This window comes from Glycine max, chromosome 13 (assembly GCF_000004515.6).
Source record: "Glycine max cultivar Williams 82 chromosome 13, Glycine_max_v4.0, whole genome shotgun sequence".
Classification (NCBI taxonomy): Eukaryota; Viridiplantae; Streptophyta; class Magnoliopsida; order Fabales; family Fabaceae; genus Glycine; species Glycine max.
In genome coordinates, this window is record NC_038249.2 from 12949274 (window position 1) to 12974595 (window position 25322).

Here is a 25322-nt window from a genome sequence, read left to right on the forward strand (position 1 = left end):
TCAAAATAGTATAATTAAGTTAGGTCAGCATATGTGTTAAGCATCATTATACAAGATCCACGTACATCAATTAGTATCTCATTAAAAAAAAAATTGTTAAATATTTAACGAAGGACTAGTGGAAGAACTAAAATTACACAATTGTGAGACTAAAAATACAATTGAGCAAAAATTTATAAATGTAATTTTTTAGGTTAAATTATTCATATGGTCTCTTAACTTTATTTTAGATTGTAATTTAGTATTTATTTATTAAAAGTTATAAATTGGTCCCATGGATAACATTGATGGTTTTTAATTTTGGAACATGATTTTGAATCATTTTTTGATTGATTCAAGATGTGAAACTTCTCCTATTAGATTTATTTATAAAGAAATCATGAAACTCAACTAATGTTTGAACACAAAAGGAACACAAACGAGATGAAAATTGCAAGTGTGTAACATGAGCAACAAAAAAATTGAAAAATTTCCCAAAATCAACTGAAAAATGGCTTGTCAAGTCTCACTTTTCATAAGATTTTTACCATGTTCATGTCTCTTTTAGGTTTGAACATTAATTGATTCCATAATTTTCATATATAATCAAATCTAATAGGACAAGTTTTACATTGTGAATCAATAAAAATAAAAGTTCAAAATCATGTCCAAAATTAAAAAATCAATGTTTCGAAAATGATATGCTATAAAAGACAATACTTAAATACCATTTTACAACTTCTAATAAAGAAGGAAACAAATTGTAACCTAAAATAAAGTTAAGGACCACCAAATAATTTAGCCTTTTTTTTATTTGAAACTTGTTAGTAATTTTTTTAAGTTTATATTTCAAGAAATCTTGTTATATGTTTTATTTAGTTTATTGTAGAGAAACATTTCTTTCAATTTTTAGGAGAAGTTTAAAATATAAATGACTATTTATTTACATTTACATTGAACCAATCATATTAATAGTTATTAATGTTGTTTCTCTTTTAAATTTAAGTAAATAGTCAAATTTGTTCCTAAAAGTGTGAGCCGCTAACAAATTGGTCCTTAAGAAATAAAATTAAAAATCAAATTTAGTCTCTAAATGTAAAAAAAGTGCAACGAATTAGTTCCGTAAATAATTTAATGACAAATTGGTGTTAGGTTTGGATGACCACTCAAACCTATCTTCGATTTTTATGATTAACAAAAAGCATAAATTGTTGATAATTTAATGAGCTTATGACAAGTGGATAGGACTAAATTTCTTAAAGGACTTAAACATTATCTACATATCTCATTCATACTCAAAAAGAAAAACGTTCTATCAATTATTAACTAGCGTCCAACACGCTATAAAACCAAGAGCGTCCACTTGTTATATTAACCAATGTTATACACTGAGTATGATCAACACTCGCGTCCAATTGGTATAAGTCTTGTACATACTTTCATTACGTTTAATGTAGTACGAAAATGCTATGCTAGTAAAAAAGGAAAGTACATGTATTCTTGCTCATAAAAATTTATTTTTCCTCTCTTGATTTGAATTGTTAACATTGGAATTTAAAGAAATGACATAATAGAAGGTCTACACAGAATATTCCGCAAGGGTCACTTTCATCGAGGACAAGGAGTACATGTCGTTGTTTGTACCTTTGTTCATTTCCTCTCGAATTAGAACATGCCACATAGCCTCATCTCCCAGTGTGAGACAATAGTCATTTCAAGGACTCAACACTAATCCTGTAATGGATTCTTCAATGAAGTCTATAAAAGACAAACTCTATTCAAAAAGCATGACAACAAAAATATCAAAAGAAAACAAGAATATCTCTGAAGCAAAACTTTGTAAAAATCGTTGGACGATTCATTTAAGCTTTCATTGTTTATCCTTTGCTAAACAAAGCTACTTTGTACTTGAACTTTATTGTTTATCCACTCATTGAGTATTATTGAATACTTGTATTCATTCAAACTATTGTTTGTGAAAATTAGGAGTGGCTTAATATTAAGAAATACTTGAGTTTTCTTAGATTCAAAGGGAGTGTAAGATAGGGCTAGAAGTGTCTAGAAGAATACTTGTATAGTCATGAGTGACAACACATAATACTTGTTTTGTAATCAAGTTTTCTTATTAGTGGAATCCTTTACTGTTGTGTAAAGGAGAACTGAATGTAACTCTGTTTGAGTAAACCAATATAAATCAAATGTTTCTACATGTCCCCTCAATAGTTTTATTAACACAAACACAACATGATTAATTTTTCACACCTTTTACATATTTAGAGACTAAATTTATATTTTTCATCTTTTATGAACTAATTTGTCACTATATCACACTTTCGAGGACTGATTTTACTATTTATCCTTTCAATTTTTATTTTATGTAATGAATTTAATTTCTTCAAGAATATAATTAGAATGTGTTACTAGTGTAAAAAAAATTATATTGTGATTCAACTCATTAAAAAAAATTAAACAAGTAATTGAACACGAGTGGTTAATGGATTGAAATTAAGATTGAAAAGTTTAAATAATACCTGAATTTGACCCTTAATAAAAATAATTCTTGATCAAACTTTTAATTATCTGTGCACAATTATAGAAGAGAACGTAATATTTATCTAAATATATCATAGTATTGTGCTGAAGTTAAAAAGAAAATACTATACCAATTGTATAATTAAGTAAAGTCGGGTACTATAATTATCAATGTAAAAAAAACTTAAATATAATTAAGTTAACATGCTGAAGTTAATTGTGTTGTATATTTAAGTATCAATGTCAAATCAGGTAATTTTTTAAATATTGTATAATGTATTGATTGTTTGATATTTTAAACTATATATATATATATATATATATATATATATATATGACGAAATTGGTTCCCACGGATTCATGGCCGGCTCCGTCCCTGAAAGTAGATACAATATGCCACAAGTTTTGGCACTATTGTATCCCACGAGTTTTAGGGTTGTGGCTCACGTACGTGTATATCTTTCACATGAAAAATATAAATAGTACCTGAAACTAAAATAATTGGTTCCCCAACTTTTTCAGCTACTTTTTCACTTTGCTAACGACATTGTCTTTAACTCTTAACTTTGCCTGAAGTCAAACCTATTCTCCACCCTAGAGATATTTGTAATACCTTTATTATAAGATGTATACAAGACCAAATTTTAAACTCGATATCCTTATTCTAAATCTGATACTAAAAATACTCTAAGAATCTCAATTAATACCTCAAGACATACCCATTCATCAAAATTCGGCCAATTGCACAGCCCACAGTGACCGTCTTCAATGAGAAAGCAAGCAAATTAAACATAACAATGATACCTTACTCAAAATGCAAACATATGGTGCACCATGAATTGTCCAACAATGCAAAACTAACCCATATAATATAGTATAATATAATATAAAACAAATCACTTTATTTTTCATACTTCACATACAATCTGATAACCAAGTGATTATTCAGTTAATATAGAATATCCCAAATGCATTTCTTCTTCTAAAAAAAATGATAATACCCCAAATGCACAAAGACTTCTTAGATTCTTCAACAAGATCCAATCTCAACTTGAACGTTAGTGAACCCATCATTAGGTTTAGCAAAAACAAAGTAAAAGTTTCTTTTTTCCCCCCTCTTTTTCTCTCACCCACTTCCACCTAATATCTAGACCGTTGCAAAATTAAACATTTTTCACTTTATCAAATTCTACATTGATGAAAAGCTAAAGAATTTCAAGAAGAAGGTGTATAAACTGTTGATAACTCAATCAGCCATAGATACAAAAGAGAAAAAAAGACAGTGCCAACACCTTCACATTCATCCAATATTTTTCTTACCATCAATCAATCATGACTGACACAAACACAAACAGTAACATGTCACTGCCACAGACCCATCAACTAAACCCCACTCTTGAGCCTCTCTTGCATGCCCTTGACCCCATATCACTGATCCTCAACCAGAATTCCAATTCAGACCACCCTTTTCCTTTGAGGCTCACCTCCGCAGATAGCTTCATCTTGGAGAGAGGACCAAAGTACACTGCATATGCTGAACTGAGAGAAACAAGGTTGCACATGAAGTGTTTGATGCAAGAACAACAACAACAACATGAGGCTCAGGAATTGGAACCAAGGACAAAACCTGTAACCCCACCAAGGAAGAAACAGGTCAAGTTTCAAGCTTGTGAGGGACACTCAAAAGGGTCCTTCTCTATTGCTCAGTCTGTGCCGGATTTCTCTTCCGCGTTAAGGAAAGAGAATAGGAAACCTGTGAACACCTTGCCTTCAATGACACCACCAAGCAAGAGTGGCAATGGGGTGGTGTTGAGTTTAAGAGGGAGCAAGTCAGTGAGTGGAGGGGAGAAGAAGAAGGGTGGTGGTGGTGTGATGGCAAGGAAGAGCTATGCTTGCATTGATGAGCTTAAGAGTTTGTCTTCTGCTACAGCCATTGCCATCAATGGTGAAGGTAGAGGAGGAGGACGGGGTAACAAGGTGATGGGGAAAACAGTTTCAGGGCACCACAGACAGTTTTGAATGTGGTTATTGTGGAAATATTGATTCCTTGAATTTGGTCTTGTTCTTTATTAGTTGAGTTTGTTGGCTTCGAGAGGCTGTGGTGATGGTTGTGCAATTTCTCTTTTGGTTTCCATTCATTCTGTGTTTTGTTTTTTTTTTTTTTTGGTTTCCTTTTGAGGAACTTACAGTATGATGTAAAATTGTAAAGTTATGTATGGTGTATGTAAAAGTGTTTCTCACTGTAACACTATTATAGGAAATACATAGTTTTACCATTTCCTATTTAAATGGACTTTGTTCATTTTTGTGTTTTGAAATGAAGTATCTTATATCAAAGATTTGAAATAGATCTATGTCTGGTGACTAATGTTTAACTTGAAGTGAACTATCCCATTCAACTAATTATACTAGTAGTCTTTTAATTCCCTAAGTTTAAGATAGGAAAAAAATATTTTTCTTTTTTAAAAAAGATCCTCTTCAACATGTTATCAACCTTTGGCTTTACAGATTTTAGTGGAATCTTTCTGTTTCTTTCTAGTGTGCTTAAGAATTGGCTAATGCTAGTTGTTTCTTTTGTTAGTTTTGATCTTCAATATTTGCTTCATTTGTTAAATGAATACATAGAAATAAAACAGGCTTCAACTTTCTAATTATCAGCTTAGATTAATGATCAAATAACTGGATAATATTGGTGAGTTTTAGGCAAATTACACATACAAAAATTAATAAAGACTATCATCATTGGATGCTATCTATCCCATTAGTGAAAAGATCCAGAGAGACCCACCATCAATCTATTTCTACTACAATGTTTACTGTTGTTCATGGATCAGAAACAAAAACAAGAGAAATTACTAGTGATATGTTGCATGACTAGTTTAGAGGAATTTCAGTAGCAAGAAGTAGAAAAATTCAAAGGGTGCCCAGTCCCGGAATCACCAAGGTCTTCAACAAATTTCACCAACCAAAATTTGGAGTACATATCCTCATGTAAATAAACATCAGTCTCAAATGCTTCAATATTTAAAATCAGTCCTTTTACTCAAGGGGTTACGCATCTCACAGGCTATTATTGTCCAGTACCATCCCGGCTATACATGGCTACTTCTTAATCTAACTTTTGACCTCTTGAACCAAAATCTTAGCTTCCATGCATAATGCAACTTTTTTCCATGCAAACCATGCCTTGACTACTCTCTTAATAATATTGGCAGCAATTTGATTCAGGATATTCTATTACACAATCAAATAGAAATGCCTTAAGTTGGTTTCTCACTTTAGATTCCTCACATCCCACAAAGACATTACAATCTGTCCACATATTCTCTTGCCATGGTTTTCAATTCATCAAACAGAAAGCAAGAAATGAGAAGTTGTGATGAGTACATAGCGAACTATAAGTTCACCTTTTACTAAAGAATACCATGTACTTGTCACTTAAAGCCGCATAGGTTAATTTTTTTAAAAGGGTCTTCTTATGGGGACCCTGCAAAAGTATTTCAAATTTTGGAAACTACTCTGCGTATGATGAGCTGAGAAATCAAGGTTTGCACATGACTGTGTGTTATGCAAGAACAACAAGAGCCTCAGGATGTGGAACCAACAAAACCAGCAACAGTGCAACCCCACCATGGAAATAACTAACAGGTCAAGTTTCAAGCAAGTCAGCGGGGTTGCAGGTTTTGATGGATTTGGAACCAACACAACCGGCAACCCCACCGGAGAAGAAACAAGTTTCAGGGCACATTCAAAAGGGTCCTTTCATGCTCAATCTACTAGATTTCTCTGCTGCATTTAGGAAAGAGAACAGGGGAAAGGAATTATGTCAAGGAAGAGCTATGCTTGCATTGATGAGCTTAAGGGTTTAACAGTTAAGAACTGAAGTGAACATGACTGAAGTTCACATCGAGTGATGTACTGTGCAAATGAACTGTTTAGACTATAAAATGAAAGAACTGCAATTGTCTTAAACCACGGAGCCGTGTGATAATCACATAGCGAACTATTCTTTCGCCTTTTTTCTCCACTACAATATTAGAAGGAGATAAGGACATTTAGGCTCATACAATCTTATCATATTTTATTACCCCCAAAACTACAAAGAATGCTCCCAATTCATCAACAATAAGTTAAAGTTGGCATCTCAAGAGAAAGACATGCTTTCTGTGTAGCATTTCTAGTTAAATTTGGCATCTCTAGTTAAATTTGGTATGAGTGTCTATTTCTTAAGCAAAGCCCACATTGAGTAATATACCAAGTAGAAGTGAACTGCTTATGATATAAAACAGAAGAGTTGCTATTAATTTTAAGCACGGAGTTGTGTGATAACAACAAATCTAACTATTCTTTAGCCTTTTATTAAAGAATACCACTTGTCATTTAATGTGGCATACATCAATTTATATTAAAGGGTCTTTGAAAGAAGACCTACAATCTTAGTCTAAATTTTATGTTCTCTAAACTTTTATATCGTCTCCCCTTTTTATACTTGATTCTCAGATGTGATAAGAATTTTGAGAGTATGGAAATACCCCCTTTCAAAAGATTATCTAATATCAAATCACAACATTTGTCCCTAATATGCCTTTTTTCATGAAAAGAATATCGAGTAAGCATCAAATCCAAGAGAAGATAAAAGAGAAATAAAATGATAAATTAGTTGATGAACCTATTATCATTATCCTTAAATTCACTCTTTTAATAAATTTAGATTTTCTATACATTTTAATTAGCTCATTTTGCATTCAAAAGATAAATTTAGATTGAAAACTACTTTTGTGTACATAATGCAAATCAATCTATTTGTCAACTTTCTTAATTTACACCTTATCCTTTTTTTCCTTTGATCAACATACATAGTGATACTCCTACCGATTATGTTATGCAAATGTATAATGAAATCTTATTTTTATTATATTTTTTTCACCCTAATTTTATACCATAGAAACATGATTTCGATGTAAAAAGGAATCATATTTCCGTGGGAAGGATAACTTTAGAATTACTTAAAAACTCACCCACGTGGTAGTGAGAATAGCATATTTTGTAGTATGAATAGTAGCTCCTCGGGTTAATAAGTGAGCCCAATAAACTCTTCCCGGGCAAATACATGGGCCAACAACTAAGCCCATTTTTCGGTCCAATAACAATCCCCAAAGGGAGTTGCTAGGTGCACCCAGCAATATTGCTGGTGCACCCAGCAATTTATTGAAACTACTTCGAACTGCTTCTTCTTCTCTCCCGGAACTGCTTCTTCTTCTCTCCCGGAACCTGCTTCTTCTTCTCTTCTCTGTGAAGCTTCTTCTCTGCGAGGCGCGCCAAGGCTTTCTTCTTCTTCTCCGCGAACAGGTTAGTTCCCCTTCCCCTTACCCTTACCCTTTGCTTGTAATATGCATCACTGTTAGTATAGCAATGGAACCTTAGGATAGTAACCTTAGGGTAGAAGACGAGAGGGGAGAAGACGAGACTACGCCGAAAAAAATGGCGGAAAAGGCTGACGGCGGAGTCTTCCGGAAGACCCGTTACGGGTTCTTCCGGAAGTTTCGGAAGAACATTTTCCGGAAAGTTTCCGGAAGAAGTGTTCTTCCGGAAATAACCAAACGTCTTCCGGAAGAACACTTCTTCCGGAAACTTTCCGGAAGAAGTGGTTCTTCCGGAAGAACTTTCAAATTTCCGGAAGAACTTTCTGGAAGAAGTGGATCTTCCGGAACAATTCCGGAAGATCCACTTCTTCCGGAAAGTGGTTTTTTTGTTTTTTTTTTTTGCTTTTTTTTAAAAAAAAAAATTAAACAGAAATTGTTTTGTTTTTTTAAATGAATTATTGTATTTATTTTGGTTATTTTGTTTTTTAGATTTTATGAAAAATGAGGTTTGGGTTTTTGATATCATGTTTTTTTTATAATTTAAATGGTTTATTTTTACTAAATATTAATTTTTAAATTTTTTATTTTTTTATAAAAGTACTTGTGTTTGTTTTTGTTTATTGTTTATTTTTTAAAATTAGTGTTTTTTCTTTAAAAATGAAGTTGTCTATTTTTATAATTAAAGTTGTGTGTTTTGGAAGTTTTATAAAAATACTAATTTTTTATAATTAATTAGTTTTTTTATTATAAATGAAGTATTTTATTTTCTAAAAAAATTGTGGATGTTTACTAAATAATTTTTTGTACATTAGTTGTTTAATTTTTTTTTAAAATTAAGTTGTGGATGTTTAGTAATGAATTATTTTTATATAAGTTGTGTTTTTTTTTTATAAATGAAGTTGTTTATTTTTTTAAAAAAAATTAACTTGTGGATGTTTACTAAGTAATTTAGTTGTGTTTTTTTTAGAAATGAAGTTTCTTATTTTTTTTTTAAATTAAGAGTTGGATGTTTACTAATTAATTTTTTTTACATTAGTTGTGTTTTTTTTTATAAATGAAGTTGTTTAATTTTTTTAAAAAATTAAGTTGTAGATGTTTAGTAATGAATTATTTTTATATTAGTTGTGTTTTTTTTTATAAATGAAGTTGTTTAATTTTTTTTTAAAAAATTAAGTTGTGCATGTTTATTAATAATTTTTTTTTACATTAGTTGTTTTTTTATATAAATGAAGTTGTTTAAATTTTTTTTTAAAATTAGGTTGTGTATGTGTGAAAATAATTTGATTTAAGTTAGTCTTATTTGTTTATAAATAAAGTTGTTTTTTTTATAAAGAAAATTGTGTATATTTTGACCGAAAAAAATACGTGTTTGACATGATTTACAGATCATGACCAGAACACGAGGTTTAGGTCGTGTCATAGATAGAGTTGTAGGCAGAGATAGAGCTACTGACGAGGATGCTGACGATGTTCCCGAGAGGCGTAGGCCTACTGCCTCAGCCCGTAGGCTACGCGTTCATCAGATGACTACGGAGGGACGTGATATGGCTGAGGACGTCGCTGACATGACTGATGATGTCCCTGAGCAGCCTACGGAGGCACTTGAGATGCGTGCGGACGCACAGGGTGCTGATAGTGGTGAGGGGTCAGATGGTGATGATGTTGCAGAGGGATTCCCTGGTGGTCCACATGACCCGTCAGTGCTCACATCATTTGCCGAGCATGTTGCACATGCCGTGTGGAGTGGACAGGTATTTTAATTTGTTAATTATTTGTCATTGTTTATTTATTTTTTTATGATTAATTTTTTTAATAATTGTATAATTTGTACTTCAAATCAGGAACGTCCTGATTTGAAGTTAGTGTCACATGGGAGGAAGGTGACACTGATTGGGAGGCCAGTGCCTGAGATTGAAGGCCTGGTGGCTGCCACAGGATTAAGTCCACTGATAGATTGTTCAGTTATTACTGGCGATCCTAGACTTATATCCGCATTTGTGAAGAGGTGGCACAGTGAGACTAGCACCTTCCACCTTCCTGTAGGAGAGCCGACGATCACATTGGATGATGTGTCGTTCATCCTACATTTGCCCATCACTGGCGCCTTGCACAGTTTCCACGCTCTTTCTACGGAGGAGGCCAGATTCTTGCTTACGGAGTTGCTGGAAGTGTCTGCCGAGGAGGCCAGAGCCGAGACAGCACTCACACGTGGAACATATGTACGATTATGATAGGTTCGTGACATTTATGAGACCAGATGTCAACCCCGGCGGTGGATTGTCGCAGCTCGCGCTTATCTGTTGCACCTTGTCGGTTGCACTCTTTTTGCTAATAAGAGTGCAACATACGTGCATGTGGTCCACCTTGACGCTTTCCGGGACCTCACTTCTTGCATTGTAAATTTGCTTTATCGTGGTGCAACTGTCGGCATTGTGTTCCTTCAACGTTAGCAAGATGTTTTTCGGTTTCACCATCGACTTTGTCATAACAGCAATAATTTTCTTTTCTTCCTTAGTCAATCGTCCGGCGTATGGATGTACAACTAAGGACTTCACCAATTCATGATTATGAATCCCACAGATCAACTTCACCATCCAACTTTCCCCTCCATGCACTGGTTTCCCACGAAGCCTGAAGGGACAACCACATTTCCTACTCCCGGTGTCTTTTCTAACGAATTCTTTATTTCTACACTTGTACGTACCACTCCTTTCACACCCAATTAACACAGATGAACTTCTTCCTCTGCTACCGGTCTCTGTGTCAGATCTCATAATCACTGCAACAAATCCATTTTCATGGGCAAATGTTCGAGCCCATTGCAAAACATCATCTCGAGTAGCGAATACCTACAACGCAACCCTAACATATTAATTTTCATACAAACCATCAATTCAACCAATGACTCAAATTATCTATGATTACCTGAGATGTATTAAAAGCATTTGAACAATCGACATGTGGTTCATTCACTTCACATTCTTCTTGATTATCATAATCATAATCCATATGAACTTCTTGTGACATCGCAAAGTCATACCTCCATTGATCTTCGTCCATCTTAAGGACATATGCATCATACACAAGTACATTCAAATTATCATATAACCACATTCAAAAATTTACTACACCTTAAATAACAAACATATTAATAGCACATATGCATCATACACGACTATATTGAAATTATCATATAACCACACCGATAAATTGACTACTTATTAACTAACAACTAATACAAATATATTCTAAATTTATAACTACATTATTTACTTAAACTAAACTTATCACTATAATAAACAACTAATAAAACATTTTTGTACCATTATACATTTAAGTTACCTAAATCATTTAATATTATACCATTATACCTAATTAAATCAATAATCCACAACATATATAAAACAGAAATAAAAAAAAATTATAAAACAGAAATATATATATATATATATCATTATAAAACAAAACAATTATAATCCACAATATATACCATTATACCTAATTAAACCAATAATACATTATTAATTAATAGAAATATATATATATAATAGAAATAAAAAAAAATTGCTAATAATTTAACATTCCGGAAGACCTTCTTCCGGAAGTTACTAAGGCCAATTCCGGAAGAAGGTCTTCCGGAAAACACTTTCCGGAAGAAGGTCTTCCGGAAGAAGTGGTCATTCCGGACCTTCCTCCTACTGTGCCTAAAATTTCTTCCGGATACACTTTTTACTGTTTTTCTTCTCTAAAAACTAACCGGAAAACGAAATAAATGCGTACCTCCGACGAAATAGGAACAACAACCACTAATAAAACTTCAAATACGGAACACGGGACCACCAAATCTTCAAATACTTCACGGGACCACCAACGGAGACTGCAAAAGGGACCACCACCGAAACAACAGCAAACGGAAGAAACAAAGAAAGCAAACGGAAGAAGAAACAAAAGAAGAAAGCGCAGTAAAACACAGCCTGAACACGTTAATTTAAAGAAATTTACACAAGGGCAAAATCGTCATTACATATGCATTAAATATTATTTTATTTTTACTTATTATTATAAAATGAAAATTCTTTTTTCTTCATTTTGTTATAAAATAATAATCATTTTTTAATATATATTAACTTTTGTAATAGAAATTAAATGTTATCATAATAAATAATTTATATTTTTAATAAAATTTACGAATTAATTAATTTTTATGGTTTAAATTATACTAAATTGTCACACAAATTAATATTTGACATGCGCGTAAAAAACAAATTATAAATATTAGTCATAATTACGTTAACTAATTATTTAATTATTTATGTATAATAGTATTAATTATTTTATAAATTAGTTTATCCAATTAAAAGTAAATTATTACAAAATAAAATATTTTTTTAAAAAAAACTAACTTCCGGAAGAAGCTTCTTTCGGAAACATTCTGGATGACATTCTTCCGGAAGTTGTTTGTAAGTACTTCCGGAAGACACAAATTCTTCTTCCGGAAGAAGGTTCTTCCGGAAAAGTTCTGGAAAGAGATTTTCCGGAAAGTTTCCGGAAAAATCATCTTCCGGAAGAAGAATTGCTGAAGGGTAGTTTCGCCACTTCACTGTTTGCTGAATGCCCTAACAATAATGTTGGGTGCACGTAGCAACTCCCTCCCCAAATCAAGCATAAGATCGATGTTCCTTTTGTTTCTTTCCCCAAAATCGATGTTTTTATGTTCATCACACCTATTTGCCCAATTTTAATTTTAACTAAACCAATGTCCACAAACCAGATCATTTCAAAATCAATATTTTTGTTTTTTTGTTTCTTTCAACCACAAAAGAATCTTACATGCTTCTCTTTCAGACCCAATCAACCTGAATTTGAATCAAATTCAAAATTAATTAGTAAATGTTAGTAAGTTCTTCTACCAAAATTTGTAAATAATAAAAGCTCGACGTAGATGATAAATAGTTGATATCTTACTTATATGTAAAACAAACAAAATCCACTTCAGTCTTAGAAGTAAAATCTCTATCTAATAGTAAAATGGAAAATGCAAGACAAAATATATAGAATTACTTATATATAAACATGTGAAATCATTTGATTTATTAAATTTTTTTTCCATAACAATAGAGATATTTTTATAAAATGTGAAATCAACCTATTTATTTATCACTAGTGATATTTTAAGTAAATCCCAGTAGTGATATTCATAGGTCACAACGCAGTTATAAAATAAATATCACTAGTAATATTTTAAGTAAAATTATTTTCTATATCTTAAAATGACCAGAAGATAAAATGATATATATGCTCCAAAAGATTAACGTAACAATTAGATATATAATACAAGTGAAACTGGAATTGAGTTTTAAAATTGGAATTTTCAGTTTAGTTACATCCGAAATCATGTTGGCATTGTTGAGCATCACCTCGAGTTAAAAAATATTCATAGTAAAATCTAGAATTTTGTGTCACTTACAGGAACATGGAGGTAAGTAGACATGGCAACAGGACAGGGTGGGGACGGGTATTGTCTCTCAGTCCTCGATTCCGACTCCTCAATATATACTTGTACCTGTCTCCGATACCTGGTGGATAAAAATTTGTTATCCCATCCCCGTAGTCATCGGGTATCTTTGTCTCCGCTTCGTCCCCGGTTTAGATTTGTAAAAAAAAAAATTGTAAAAAAATTATATTAAAAATCTGATTTTAAAAAATTTAATTGTTACATATTTATTTTTAACTACTTGTATTTGTAGCGTATTTGTCTACAAAAATCATCAAGAAAAGAATATTAAATTGTGTAAAAATTATATTAAAAAAAACAAGTAATTAATAAAATTTTAATAATTTCATAATTGCGACGAATACGGGAATGGTATGGGATGGGTAGTGACATCTTTGTCCCTGACCCCGACCTCGATTAAAAAAGTTGGGTAATCCCCAAATCCGAATCCGTACTCGATCAACTCGGATATTTCCCGTCCAAATCGGAACGAGTTTGGACGGATACCCACGAGTACAGGTTTCATTGCCATGCCTACATGGATGCTCATTTCATGTCAATGTTTTTTTTTTTTAAAATACATTTCATGCAATTTAAAAAAAAACACAGAAGCAACACTTGATTGCTTATTAAGCTAAACCAAATATACACTTAATATATACAGGAAATTATTAAGAATGTAGAATTAGGATATATGTACCTTTTGCTTATTAAGCTTACATTAAAGGCCTTTATTGAGTTAGAGCGGATTTTCATTTATATTGCAATTTATCTTAGGTATGTGTTTTTTTGGGAAGATGATAGGGTGTCAATATAGTTGAGATGTTATCCTCATCTTCCTCTCACAGTCCTCCTTTTTTTTATTAAAATAAAATCCATTAACTAAATCCTTGATTGTTGAGTGGTTATTAGAGCATCCACAATAAAGATCTTAATCCTTAGATCTTAAGCAACTATTTACGGATCTCACATATCACATCAACTTTTAAGAATTCTATAAATTTTATGAGTAACGAACATGATAAGATTTATCAATAAAGATTCTCTAACTAACATTTTTGTTTCAATCATTTGGTGTCTCACATTTGAATGAACTCTGTGTACCATAAAAAGGTTTTGGAGTTGTAAGAGATTTTGGATTGTGGTCAAATGGTGGATAATTGGGTGTAATAAACATTGGGTCAACATGTTTATTTACTTATATGGGTCAAAGTGAGCCTAATGGGGTCCAAAATATGCAAAATCTTAATTTTTGTATTTAAAACATACAAATAATTTATTTTTCATAATGAAATAATGTATTATGATAAATTATAACAACTTTTTAGTCTATAATGTCACATTTTGAATTAAATGAACACACATAATTTTTTCTTGGATGGCGATAGAAAAAAAAATCTAATATGAAGTGATGTTACTAAATATCTTTAAAAAGCTGGTAAAATATATTTAACACACCAAACAATATATTTTAATTACTTAATAAACATATATTAAATCATTTTAACTACTTAAACAAGTAATATATATTATTTTGATGAAATAAATGCTAAGTTTTAAATATTTTTCTACTTTTTTTCTAAAATTGACTAAAAAAACTCATTTATAATGATCACTACTAGAAAATAGACTTTTTACATCGTTATTTACTGATGTTAAAACTACCAATGTTAAAGTATCAACATTAACATCGGTTGTTTAAAAACTGATGTTATTTTACCAAAAAAACATCGATTTTTATAAAAATTTATGTTGTTTTCTTCTCACCAACATCGATTGTTAATGTTGTTTTTTGGTAAATCATCATCGATTTTTTCAAAATCAATGTTGTCTTTTGAATTTTTTTTAATATCGTATCTGTTTTTTAATTACTAACATGTAATTATTTATATCACGACTTATCATTCAAAGTTGTAAAAAAACACATAAAATAAGCCATGCACCAAAAGTTATAAACAAGTATATCATGCACCAAGAGTAATTATAAACATTTATGAACAAAATAAACCACAAATGTGTTCAGGATGTTAAAATTTTTCTCACAAAATATATCACCGAGAGTTATAAACAAAAATTTACAGATTGATAAATAGTAGAGTAGTAATGTACTTTAATTACATACAAATTCAAAATAAAACAAAGTTAAAAGTTGCATTTGGGAACTCAAATATAACTTGAGTTTCAGTTTGCAAATTCTGTGATTGTGCAAAATTCCTCCATCCATTTCCAATTTTTACAATCTTCCTCCAATGATTATAAACTATCCAACACTTTGTAGTCTCTTCCAAGTTCAGATGGATGAATCCTATAGCTTTCATAAACGAGTACATTGTACTCGGCACATCCTGAAATTAACATTAAATTTATATTAGATATGTATATGATTTCAAAATTTGGCATACAGAGGAGTTCTTAATTACTCACCAAACTATTGCAAGTCACTTTGTACTCAGTTAGCAAGACTTTAAACGTGATTGAGTTAGGAACTTGGTGGTACAATAAGTGTCATTTAGGGTAAGCTTTTGGTTCAGAGCTTCTTTTGAATATGGTGAGGAGGAAAACACTCTGTCCAAAGTGGGTCAAGATCACCTGATGATTTCTAGTGAGCACATAGAACTCTCTATGTTCTGTACATCCAGCTAGTAGAGCTGGACTCACCAGATCTTGGTTATATGTAACAGAGTGTATGCTGCTATTAGAGTGTAGCAGATGCCAAGTAGGGTCTAGTTCATCATTGCATCTTACAACAAATGACCTACTGACTTCACCATAAGGCTACATCTAACAAGCAAAATAATATAAGGATATGTGTTATATCATGTCATGTTTATTTGAGAATAGTCTTGAAATTTCTAACTTGATCCATAACACAAACAGTGTTGAACATTTTCTCTATTTTTTTGTTAGTCTTCATCACTGTGTTAGTCATTTCCTTCTAGTTCTGTTGATCTTCATCCATCGTTTCTAAAATCCATTTACAATATAAACATGACATTAAGTAGATTTTGTCAAACCAACTAAATCCACTAAGTGATCCATTCACAAACTAACTATGCACCATGCTTATGTAGGAGCTTATTCCATGCAACTAATATAAAATGCATGATACATTTGACATACCAATATGATACCAATAAATTTGCAAAATCAAGAATTCTCACACCTACACAAAGTCTATGGCTCAATGATATTCCTATTTTGAAAACCAACAATGATATTCCTATTTTGGGGGCCTAAGGCTATGGCAGAATTCTCATACTAGCACAAAGTCTCATTAACAAGTATTTTCATGTTAGTAATATACACAAAGTCCAAATATCAATATTTATATATCTAGAAAATAACACATGTTTTCAGCAACATACACAGAAGCAAGCATTTCATGTTAGTAATATGCACATTAACAAGAAGTCATATGCACATCAAAATGAGAACTAGAAATCATCAAAACCAAGAATGAGCCCTAGCTTCTCGCTTATCATCACCATCAAAACCAAACACAGAAACAAGCATTTATAGAAGACTAACCTTTCGTGAGTGACTGAGAGCGTGAGAGTGAGAGAACGAGAATGACAGTGCAAGAGTGATTGTGAGAACGAGAGCGTGAGTGCGAGAACGAAATGATAGCGAGAGTGAGAGTGAGAACAGTGTGATTGTGTCGCCGCAGAGAGTGTGTGAGAGTGAGAGTGAAATTGAGAAGAAGGATAGTGCAAGAGGGAGGTGAGTGAGCGAGCGAGAACGAGAGCGTCAAAGATGAGTGAGAGTGAGAGATGGTTTAGAATGAGCACGGGAAGGAAAAGAGACAAATTTAATTTAACTAACACAACATCGGTTTTTCATAAAAATCAATGTTAACATGAGTTCGTTAATGTCGATTTTGGAAAAACCGACGTTAACGAACTCGCGTTATTTATAAATATGCCACCATATTTTTGTTAACATCAATTTTTTAAAAAATCGATATTAACATATGATGTTATATCCATTCTTTCTACCGGTGGATATAGCATTAGATTGCTCTTTTTAGTAAAATTAAACTTTTAATTATATTAGCAATATGATATATATTAGACTAACAAATAATTATGTTAGTATAAAACATTAATATATATACAGAACAATTTGTGTGTTGTCGGGAAGCTTCTTTAGTAATAAGGGATGTTGGACGGTGGTCAAATGGTGGATATGGTTTAATATCGGGTTGAAAGGAGCCTACTAAGGGTCCAGAACAAGTATAAAATATTAAGAATTGTATTTAAAGCATACAAATCATTTTTTTTCTTCTAATGAAATGAATTATAGTGAACTTTTAATCTATAATATCGTCACCATATTTTAAATTGATGGGAAATTTTAAATATATATATTGAATATTTAAGTGAGTGATATTTTTATATTAATTAAATATAAAATAATTGACTACATAAATAAGAAGACCAATAAATTCATTATTAGGAGTCAACATACAGTTTTAGTTTCACCTTGGAGACTATGTTACATTTGTAGAATGTCACAAAAAAAATGTTATATTTGTAGAATAATAATTTGTTTTTTCATACATCGTCTATTAAATTTATAAGAAAAACAGAAAATTTTCGTAATAGAATGAATATATGTATAATAACTATTAAACAGGTAAAATGGTTGAAATATTTGATTGCTTCTTTTTTTTTTCAAGCATTTATTTTTTAACCATGATACTTAGTATCTTTGACTTACTAGTGGGATCTAATATATATTTTAATCCATTTAATTAGTTATGAAATTAATTCTTGATTTGAATATAGTTACATTTGAAATTTTTTATCCCTTACTAAATATATTACTTGAGGAATTGAATCAGATTAGAAAGGCAGACCAAACATGCACACTTAAACTATTAAATTTATAGTGTAACAAAGACACTATTAAATTTATAGTGAAATAAAAGTATCCGAAAGGTTTCTTAAAAACCGGTTCATATGGGGTGACCTACCTAATTATATAAGCATTTATCAAATTTGTTAAATATTCAATGTGAGACTATTCTCAACATAAAACAAAACCAGTGGACTGTTTTGTTCAAGAAATTGGATTTTGATAGGTTGCAGGGTTGGCCATCCATGTCCTACGCGTTTGTGTTGGTTTCAAAGGTCAAGGTGCCTCCAATTGGAAGAGTTTCCTTTCCAAATTCTCATCACCGTATAAAGTACATTATACATACCAGAAAACCCACGTGGTTGACCAATAACTCTACTACAATATTAACGTCCATGACATGCATCACATGCTACTATGAAAATAAAAGGTTGGAGGTATTGGCTTCAACTACCATGTTTAATTCCCTTTTTATCTTTTTAAAATGTCATCCTTTTTCTTTAGTAAATTATACTGGCATCTCATGATTTTGTCATTTCTCTCTCTCTCTCGACATTCTTCCTTTTTCTGTCCTCATATTAACTCTCTTAATTGTTGAAAAATATTACATAAGCAACTTGCATTATAAATGCTCTAATACATTACACTAACTCATTTTTTGTTTTTTAAAAAATTATATGAACACCTTACTAGAAAATTGCGGTAAATGTTAAAAAAAACACAGAAATTATGCACAGTCTCGAGAAACCACGGTAAGTATAATTTTCTCTTTTAAAAAAAAAAAAAAAACTAGTAGTATCGTGAACTTGTTCACTAGTAAATAATTAATACTTTGGGAAGAAAGTGGGGTATTATTTTGACTATGATACGTATTCGGTGTATTCCTTAGATTAATTTTCCTTTCTTTGACATTTGACTTGGAATCTTGGATGATTCAAATCTTGGTATGACACTATTGACTTTTATCTTCGCCTGTTAATTAAGATAGCATGTAAAAAGGCCTCCCTAGTTGAAGAACGAGGACCACACAGTTGTAATGTTAGATTTTTTTTTATTGTTTAGAATATTAATTGGTGAAAAATAAGAGAGGTGAAAAAACTTGGAAGAAAAAACAGAGTATAAACAAAATAAATATTTTTAATTACAACAAAAACATGTGTGACTAAAAGTACAAGTACAAAATTAGCAATCACCCTGTAAAACTCCATTTGATTCTTTTATTTTCTTTTCCATTAGCAATTAGGTGTTTGTGTTTATGATGAGAAATATGAACGACCGAAAAAAGCATCACTAAAACAATAAAAAAAAATGTTAATGGCACACTTTTTTTTATTTAATAAATTTATGTGAGATTTATAAAACATGAAATAGGACTCAATAGACCTAGCAAAATTCATATCATTTAACAACTATCGAATGAAAATTATCTTAATAAAAAGTAAAACTTATTACATGAGAAAATATATTACAGTATAACTTTTATTTTATTTTATTTTGGGTAAACAAACAGTAAAACTTTTGAACTACAATGCAGGTGATCCCCGTCGAGAAATTTTTTGAATGTGCTAAGTCAGCTTATAACTGATCACGTAAAAGTATTGACTCAATCGCTAAAACTTTATCCATAAAGATGTAAACAAACCACGTTCTTGTTTTATCACAACTATGATAGACTCAAACTTTTTAAGCACAACAAATTTGATCTCCCTCTCGTTATGTGTATATATACATATAGCCTATAGGAAAAGCACGAATCAAAAATATTTTTCATCAATAAAAATTAAGCCTTTACTTGTGAATTTAAAATAAGTGATATGTATTATGCATTATTTAATCAAAAATGTCATGTGACTTATTTTATCATATCATATTATTAGATTTAATTTTTCATTTTTTACAATTGAAACCTAAGGACCTTTATTTATAATTGATATTTTTATTTTTTATTTTTATTTTTAATTTAATGTATTTAAAAAAAACACTTTAATCCCTAATTAAGTCCTAATCTTCCTGAAAATCACACACATCCCTGTCCCAAAACACCTCAAAAATTTACATTTTTCATCTTCTAATTATTAAGTTTGCTCGGTGCCATCACGTTAGGGACCAATTAATCTTTTCCCCTTCTCCAACCTCTCTCTTCCACCGTGTTTAGAAAGTACAAACATTACCTTTCTAATGCTGATTAGTTTAGACTTTTGGAAAATCAAAGGAAAATTCAACAAAGTTAATTGTAGGTGTGGTGCGTTTATTAATAAGATGATGTAAATTAATTGGATCAAGTAATAAGATTATCACCTATGATTGTTACTTGGTTAGTCTGTGTGATGCTATATTCAATAAAGTCGGGGGAGACAAATTAGCAAAAACAAATTTTATTAGAATTTGAGAGCTATATGAAATGTGATGGAATTAAAAGACAACTTAAATTGGATCAAACAATATCTATAATAAAACTTGTCAAACAATATTATCTCTAGTGGTAAATGTTTTGCATACGGGAAAGATTCATCTTGTTAATGTCTTGTTTCAATAGACTGCTAGTGCAAGGTTATATCAGTGGGTGAAAAAGAACTTTTCCAACTGATATGGCCTTGAATATTGATCCAGTTGATCATGGTTCTTCTCAATTTATATCACGTTTGGACGGTGCATGACATAGACAATATTACAAAATAATCCATTCTAAAGAATTATAGGCATTTGCTCTCTACTGCAACAATAAGTGTTTTGGGACGGGGATGGGGTTTGAGTTTTGGGAAGATTAGGAATTAATTAGGGATTAAAGTATTTTTTAAAAATACATTAAATTAAAAAAAATATCAAATTTGTAAAAAGATCTTTAAACTTCAGTTGCAAAAAAAGATTAAACTTAATTATTTAATGTGATAAAATGAAATGCAATATCATAAACAATACATAACACACTAATATGATGAGAATTAGTCACACCAAAGTAATGACTTAAAAATTAATCTCAACCATTTATGTATATATAGTTGCATTTGTATGGCTAAAATTAGTTAATTTTAATTCTCAGATGGTAGGGGTCCTCTATATATATATGGATGCTGTGGCTAACAACACTAGTGAATAGACACTTTCCTTCTATGGTATAGTATCTTTTAAAATTAGTAACATTTTTGTTCACGAAGCTAGCTAGTATTGACATTGGGCAATTTTGACGAACTAATATCTGAGTTAAAGTTTCATTCCATTTTGCAACCAACGAGATTTGAATGCATCTTGTTGGATGAGCGTGCATTAATAACATGAAAACTCAAGCAACATCGTTACATCCTTTAAGACCGAAAAAGAGAGGTTTCTTTATAGACGAAGTTTAGGGTGAGAAAGGCTAGCTATAGCATTTTTCGTTTACCACAACATATAAGTTCGTTTTCTAACAACTTCTATGATGCGTATCCCCCTATATCTACAGGAGTTAGAGATTGAAACCTTATAGATTGGCTTTTAAATAAAGTTGACAACTACTTGCGACCGTACTAGTGCTAATTGTGGTGGTTATGGTCCAATTCACTTAATAGCCAGCCCCAAAGCTAAACAATTTCCTGTAGTTTCTTTAAAGTACTAGGTGCACTTTTAGAAAGTAAAATATGGAGTTCTAGTCGTGGTGGTTGAAATTTTAACATCATAATTTGTTATACATGTTGCTCATGAAATTTAAAAAAATTAGACATATTTTTTTCTTTTTCAAAAACATACACATGTTTTTCGAGTTTTAATAAAATTACATATATCTCTTATGATATTTAAGAAAATCATAAATATCTCTCTTTTATTTTTAAAACTTACACAAATTCTTTAAATGTGGTCTAAGCATTTGATAATAACAAGTCATGTGTGTTGGCAATTTTAATTAAAAAAAAGTTAAAATACATTTTTTGTCTTCATAAATATGAAAATATTTAAAATTCGTAATTACAATAAATTTTATCTATTTTTCGTTCTCACAAAATTTAAATATGTTACCTTTTAGTCCAGTTTCGGGTACATTTAAGCCTACAAGTATGTTGTTGTATAAAGTGTCAAGTTTTTTTTAACTTTTTTACATCGGTTATACATATAAGTAATGTAAAAAAATTGAAAAGTATCATATATAAATTTTGAGTACGAAAAATAGAATTTTTTTTGCAGTGACAAATTTGAAATATTTTCATATTTACAAGAATGAAAAATATATTTTAATTTTTTTTAATTAAAATTATCAACGCATATGACTTATCAGTATCATAAGTTTAGATAATATTTAAGAAATTTGTGTATGTTTTAAAAATAGAAGGAAAACATGTGTAATTTTTTTAAATCTCAAGAAAAACATGTGTAGATTTTGCAAAAAAAAAAAAAAAAAAATATATATATATATATATATATATATATATATATATATATATATAATTCTTTAAACCTTACGTGTAATTTACTCTAATTTCAGCCATTCATCTTTTAATCAAAATTTGTGTTTTTTTTTTTTCATGAATCATTCATTAATGACTATGCACCTGTGGCAAGCATTACAAACACTAAAAATAGTGTTAAACAAAGCAAGCGTCAGTAAGGGTCGTCAAATAAAAAATTGTGTTAGATACACAAATATTATACAACTAAAGTTGGGGAGCTTTTCAATGTTTGAAGTTCACCTAAGAGACTAAGATCATATCCATACTCGGTTATCTTTTCAGAGACCTTGAGACATCAATTTCAACTTTAATTTTCACCACTAGTCCTGACTTTATCATTGATTAATTCAAAGTGGTCAAAATTGCAACCAAAACGGGGTAGTGGAAAATCAATCCATTTCAGATACAGTACCAGGTTGGCAAACATTGAAGAGAAGGAGATGGCTCTGGAAATACCAGGGGCCACTGATCATAATCATAGTCATGTCACCTTCAAGTTGATCACCAGAACAAACAGCAACCACAAAGCAAAGAGGGGCCAAAACAAATCAACAGAAAAGGAACACCCTTCATCCCATTAATGTATTCAATACAATGATTTATTGTGCTTTTTAATATTAATATTCAATTAGCTCTATGTTTTTTAGACTTCACATATCTACGTCTGAAAACATTTTTATTGTTACTAAACAATCCATGCAGAATAACCTCCTAGAGTCGGCCTGGTAGTTGGAATTATTAAATATTATTATCGATTCTAGGTTGGATTCTCATTGTCACTGTTGGAAAAAAAAACAACCCATACAGGACAATCACAACCAAAAGCAGAAGAGAATCACTTACAAGTTATAACTGCACCATCAACTTTTTCCCGTTTAATCTTAGATTCATACAGAATTGGAGAAAATCAGAAGAAAAAGAAAAAAGCAAGAGAGGGACACAAAGTTAAATCAATGTATTTACACTTTGTGTGACCAAAGAACAAAAGAAGAGAGAAATAAAACACTAGGAAGGGACAGCCATGAAAGCAACATATTCCTGACATTTTGTGCCCCCAAATCATGTGCCTGAATTGAATCATTGCTTGTCCATGCTATTCACACACACACACACACATCTTTTCTTTATCACTTTGTCTTCTTGATGCAAACCACTTCATTTACCTTTCAAAACTCTACACCAAATTTTCCTAATCACATGATCGTAAACCTGGGAAGTACACATAATAAAAGGGTAGACCCCACTCATTTGCAAATTAGTAAAACTGTAAATTAGAATTGAACTTTTTTTTTTCTTTGGTAAAATTACTTCTTCTTGCTCTTGTCTCTATTGTTGGAGAAGATTGAGCCTAAACCCAAAAGGTTTGCAGAAGGAACATTGAGAACAGGACTAACTCTAACACCATTAGCATGAGACCCATGACTCCTCTGTAATGGAGGCTTTTGATGATTGTGTGAAGCCAAGGAGTGAGACTGAGAAAACCTTGTGCTGGAAGAAGAACGTTTCTGAGAATTTTGCTTAACATGATGATGACCCTCTTTTGAAAGTGGTATCCTTCTAACACTTGGTGAAGACCCAGTTGAATTGCTTCTTGATAGAAGTGGCAAAGGGCACAAGCTACTCCCATATCCACTTCCACAACTGCTACTTCTCTTGAACCTCCAAAATGACTTGGAACTTTGCTTCTCATTCACTTCATCATTCAACTCCTTGCCATCTTTGTGGCTCTCTTTCTTTGAGCTTTTTCTGGTGGTGGAAGAAGCACTGTCACAAATAGCTTTCGAGGGTGGTGGTAATTGAGGTTGAGGTGGTGGTGGTGCTAGTTGACTTTTTGGCTTCAAAAGAGCATTGTTGTTGTTGATGTTATTCTTTTTGATTTGTGTGGGAAGGAGAACCCCATGTGAGAAAAGCTCATCTGCTGAAGAGGACTCAAGCTCTAAGCTTTCACGAACACAGAAATCAAAGTCCATGCTTGAGTTCAAGCCAGATGAGTTTGATCTCAAAGGGTGCTTCTCAACTGGGATGACATCCGATTGGGAGAAGTCATGTGAGAATGAAATCCTTGGACTCATTGTCATTGACACCCCACAGTTTTCTGAGCAAATCTCAACAACCATTTAATTCAATTCAATCCAACCCTTTGTGATAAAAACTGGAGCAAATAATAAAAAGTAAAAAAAAAAAAACCACTCACACCAGGATTCTAAAAAATTGGGAAGTTCACCCAAAAGGGTATATGTTTTTGGATTAAAAAGGTTCAAAAAGTTGATAGCAAAAAATTGAAGTCAATTTAGTTTAATCAATAATCAATGCCAACCAAAGACTGCAATAGAACAAGTGTTGGTGTTCAAAAAACAAAAAAAGATGGTAAGGTGGTTTGAATTGTGATAAGATATGTATGTAATGAAATCAAAGTTTGCAAGGTTTTTTATTTTCAATGGTCCAATGGGACAAGAGAAAAGGGATATGATGAGAGGGGAGGGAGAAAGTGTGTGATGTGAGAAAGAAAAATGTGGCATTTGGGTTTCAAAGATTGAGATTTTGGAAATGGAAATGATAGAGTGGTTTGATGAAGAAAGATTCAAAGGTTGGTTTTGTTGGAGAGGGTGGCAGAGAGATGAAGACCATAGACTGATTCAATTCAAAAGCCAGGGCGGTGGTTAAGAACCTTGAGAAAAC

At 31.4% G+C, this 25322-nt stretch overlaps 2 protein-coding genes and 2 non-coding genes across 4 annotated transcripts; 3 read left to right on the plus strand and 1 right to left on the minus strand.

Moving 5' to 3' along the window:
- Positions 1-3564: 3564 nt before the first annotated feature.
- Positions 3565-4800, plus strand: LOC100779423 (uncharacterized). The gene has a single exon (XM_003543865.5). The coding sequence runs from the start codon at positions 3844-3846 to the stop codon at positions 4528-4530; it is 687 nt and encodes a 228-aa protein (XP_003543913.1). The 5' UTR covers positions 3565-3843; the 3' UTR covers positions 4531-4800.
- Positions 4801-5880: 1080 nt separating this feature from the next.
- LOC112998892 (U5 spliceosomal RNA) lies at positions 5881-5999 on the plus strand. Its single transcript, XR_003264071.1, has one exon. It is a non-coding gene; the product is annotated as a U5 spliceosomal RNA (small nuclear RNA).
- An 829-nt stretch (positions 6000-6828) lies between these two features.
- On the plus strand, positions 6829-6941 carry LOC112998893 (U5 spliceosomal RNA). The gene has a single exon (XR_003264072.1). It is a non-coding gene; the product is annotated as a U5 spliceosomal RNA (small nuclear RNA).
- Positions 6942-23898: 16957 nt separating this feature from the next.
- LOC100810949 (uncharacterized) lies at positions 23899-25322 on the minus strand. The gene has a single exon (XM_041008666.1). The coding sequence runs from the start codon at positions 24758-24760 to the stop codon at positions 23948-23950; it is 813 nt and encodes a 270-aa protein (XP_040864600.1). The 5' UTR covers positions 24761-25322; the 3' UTR covers positions 23899-23947.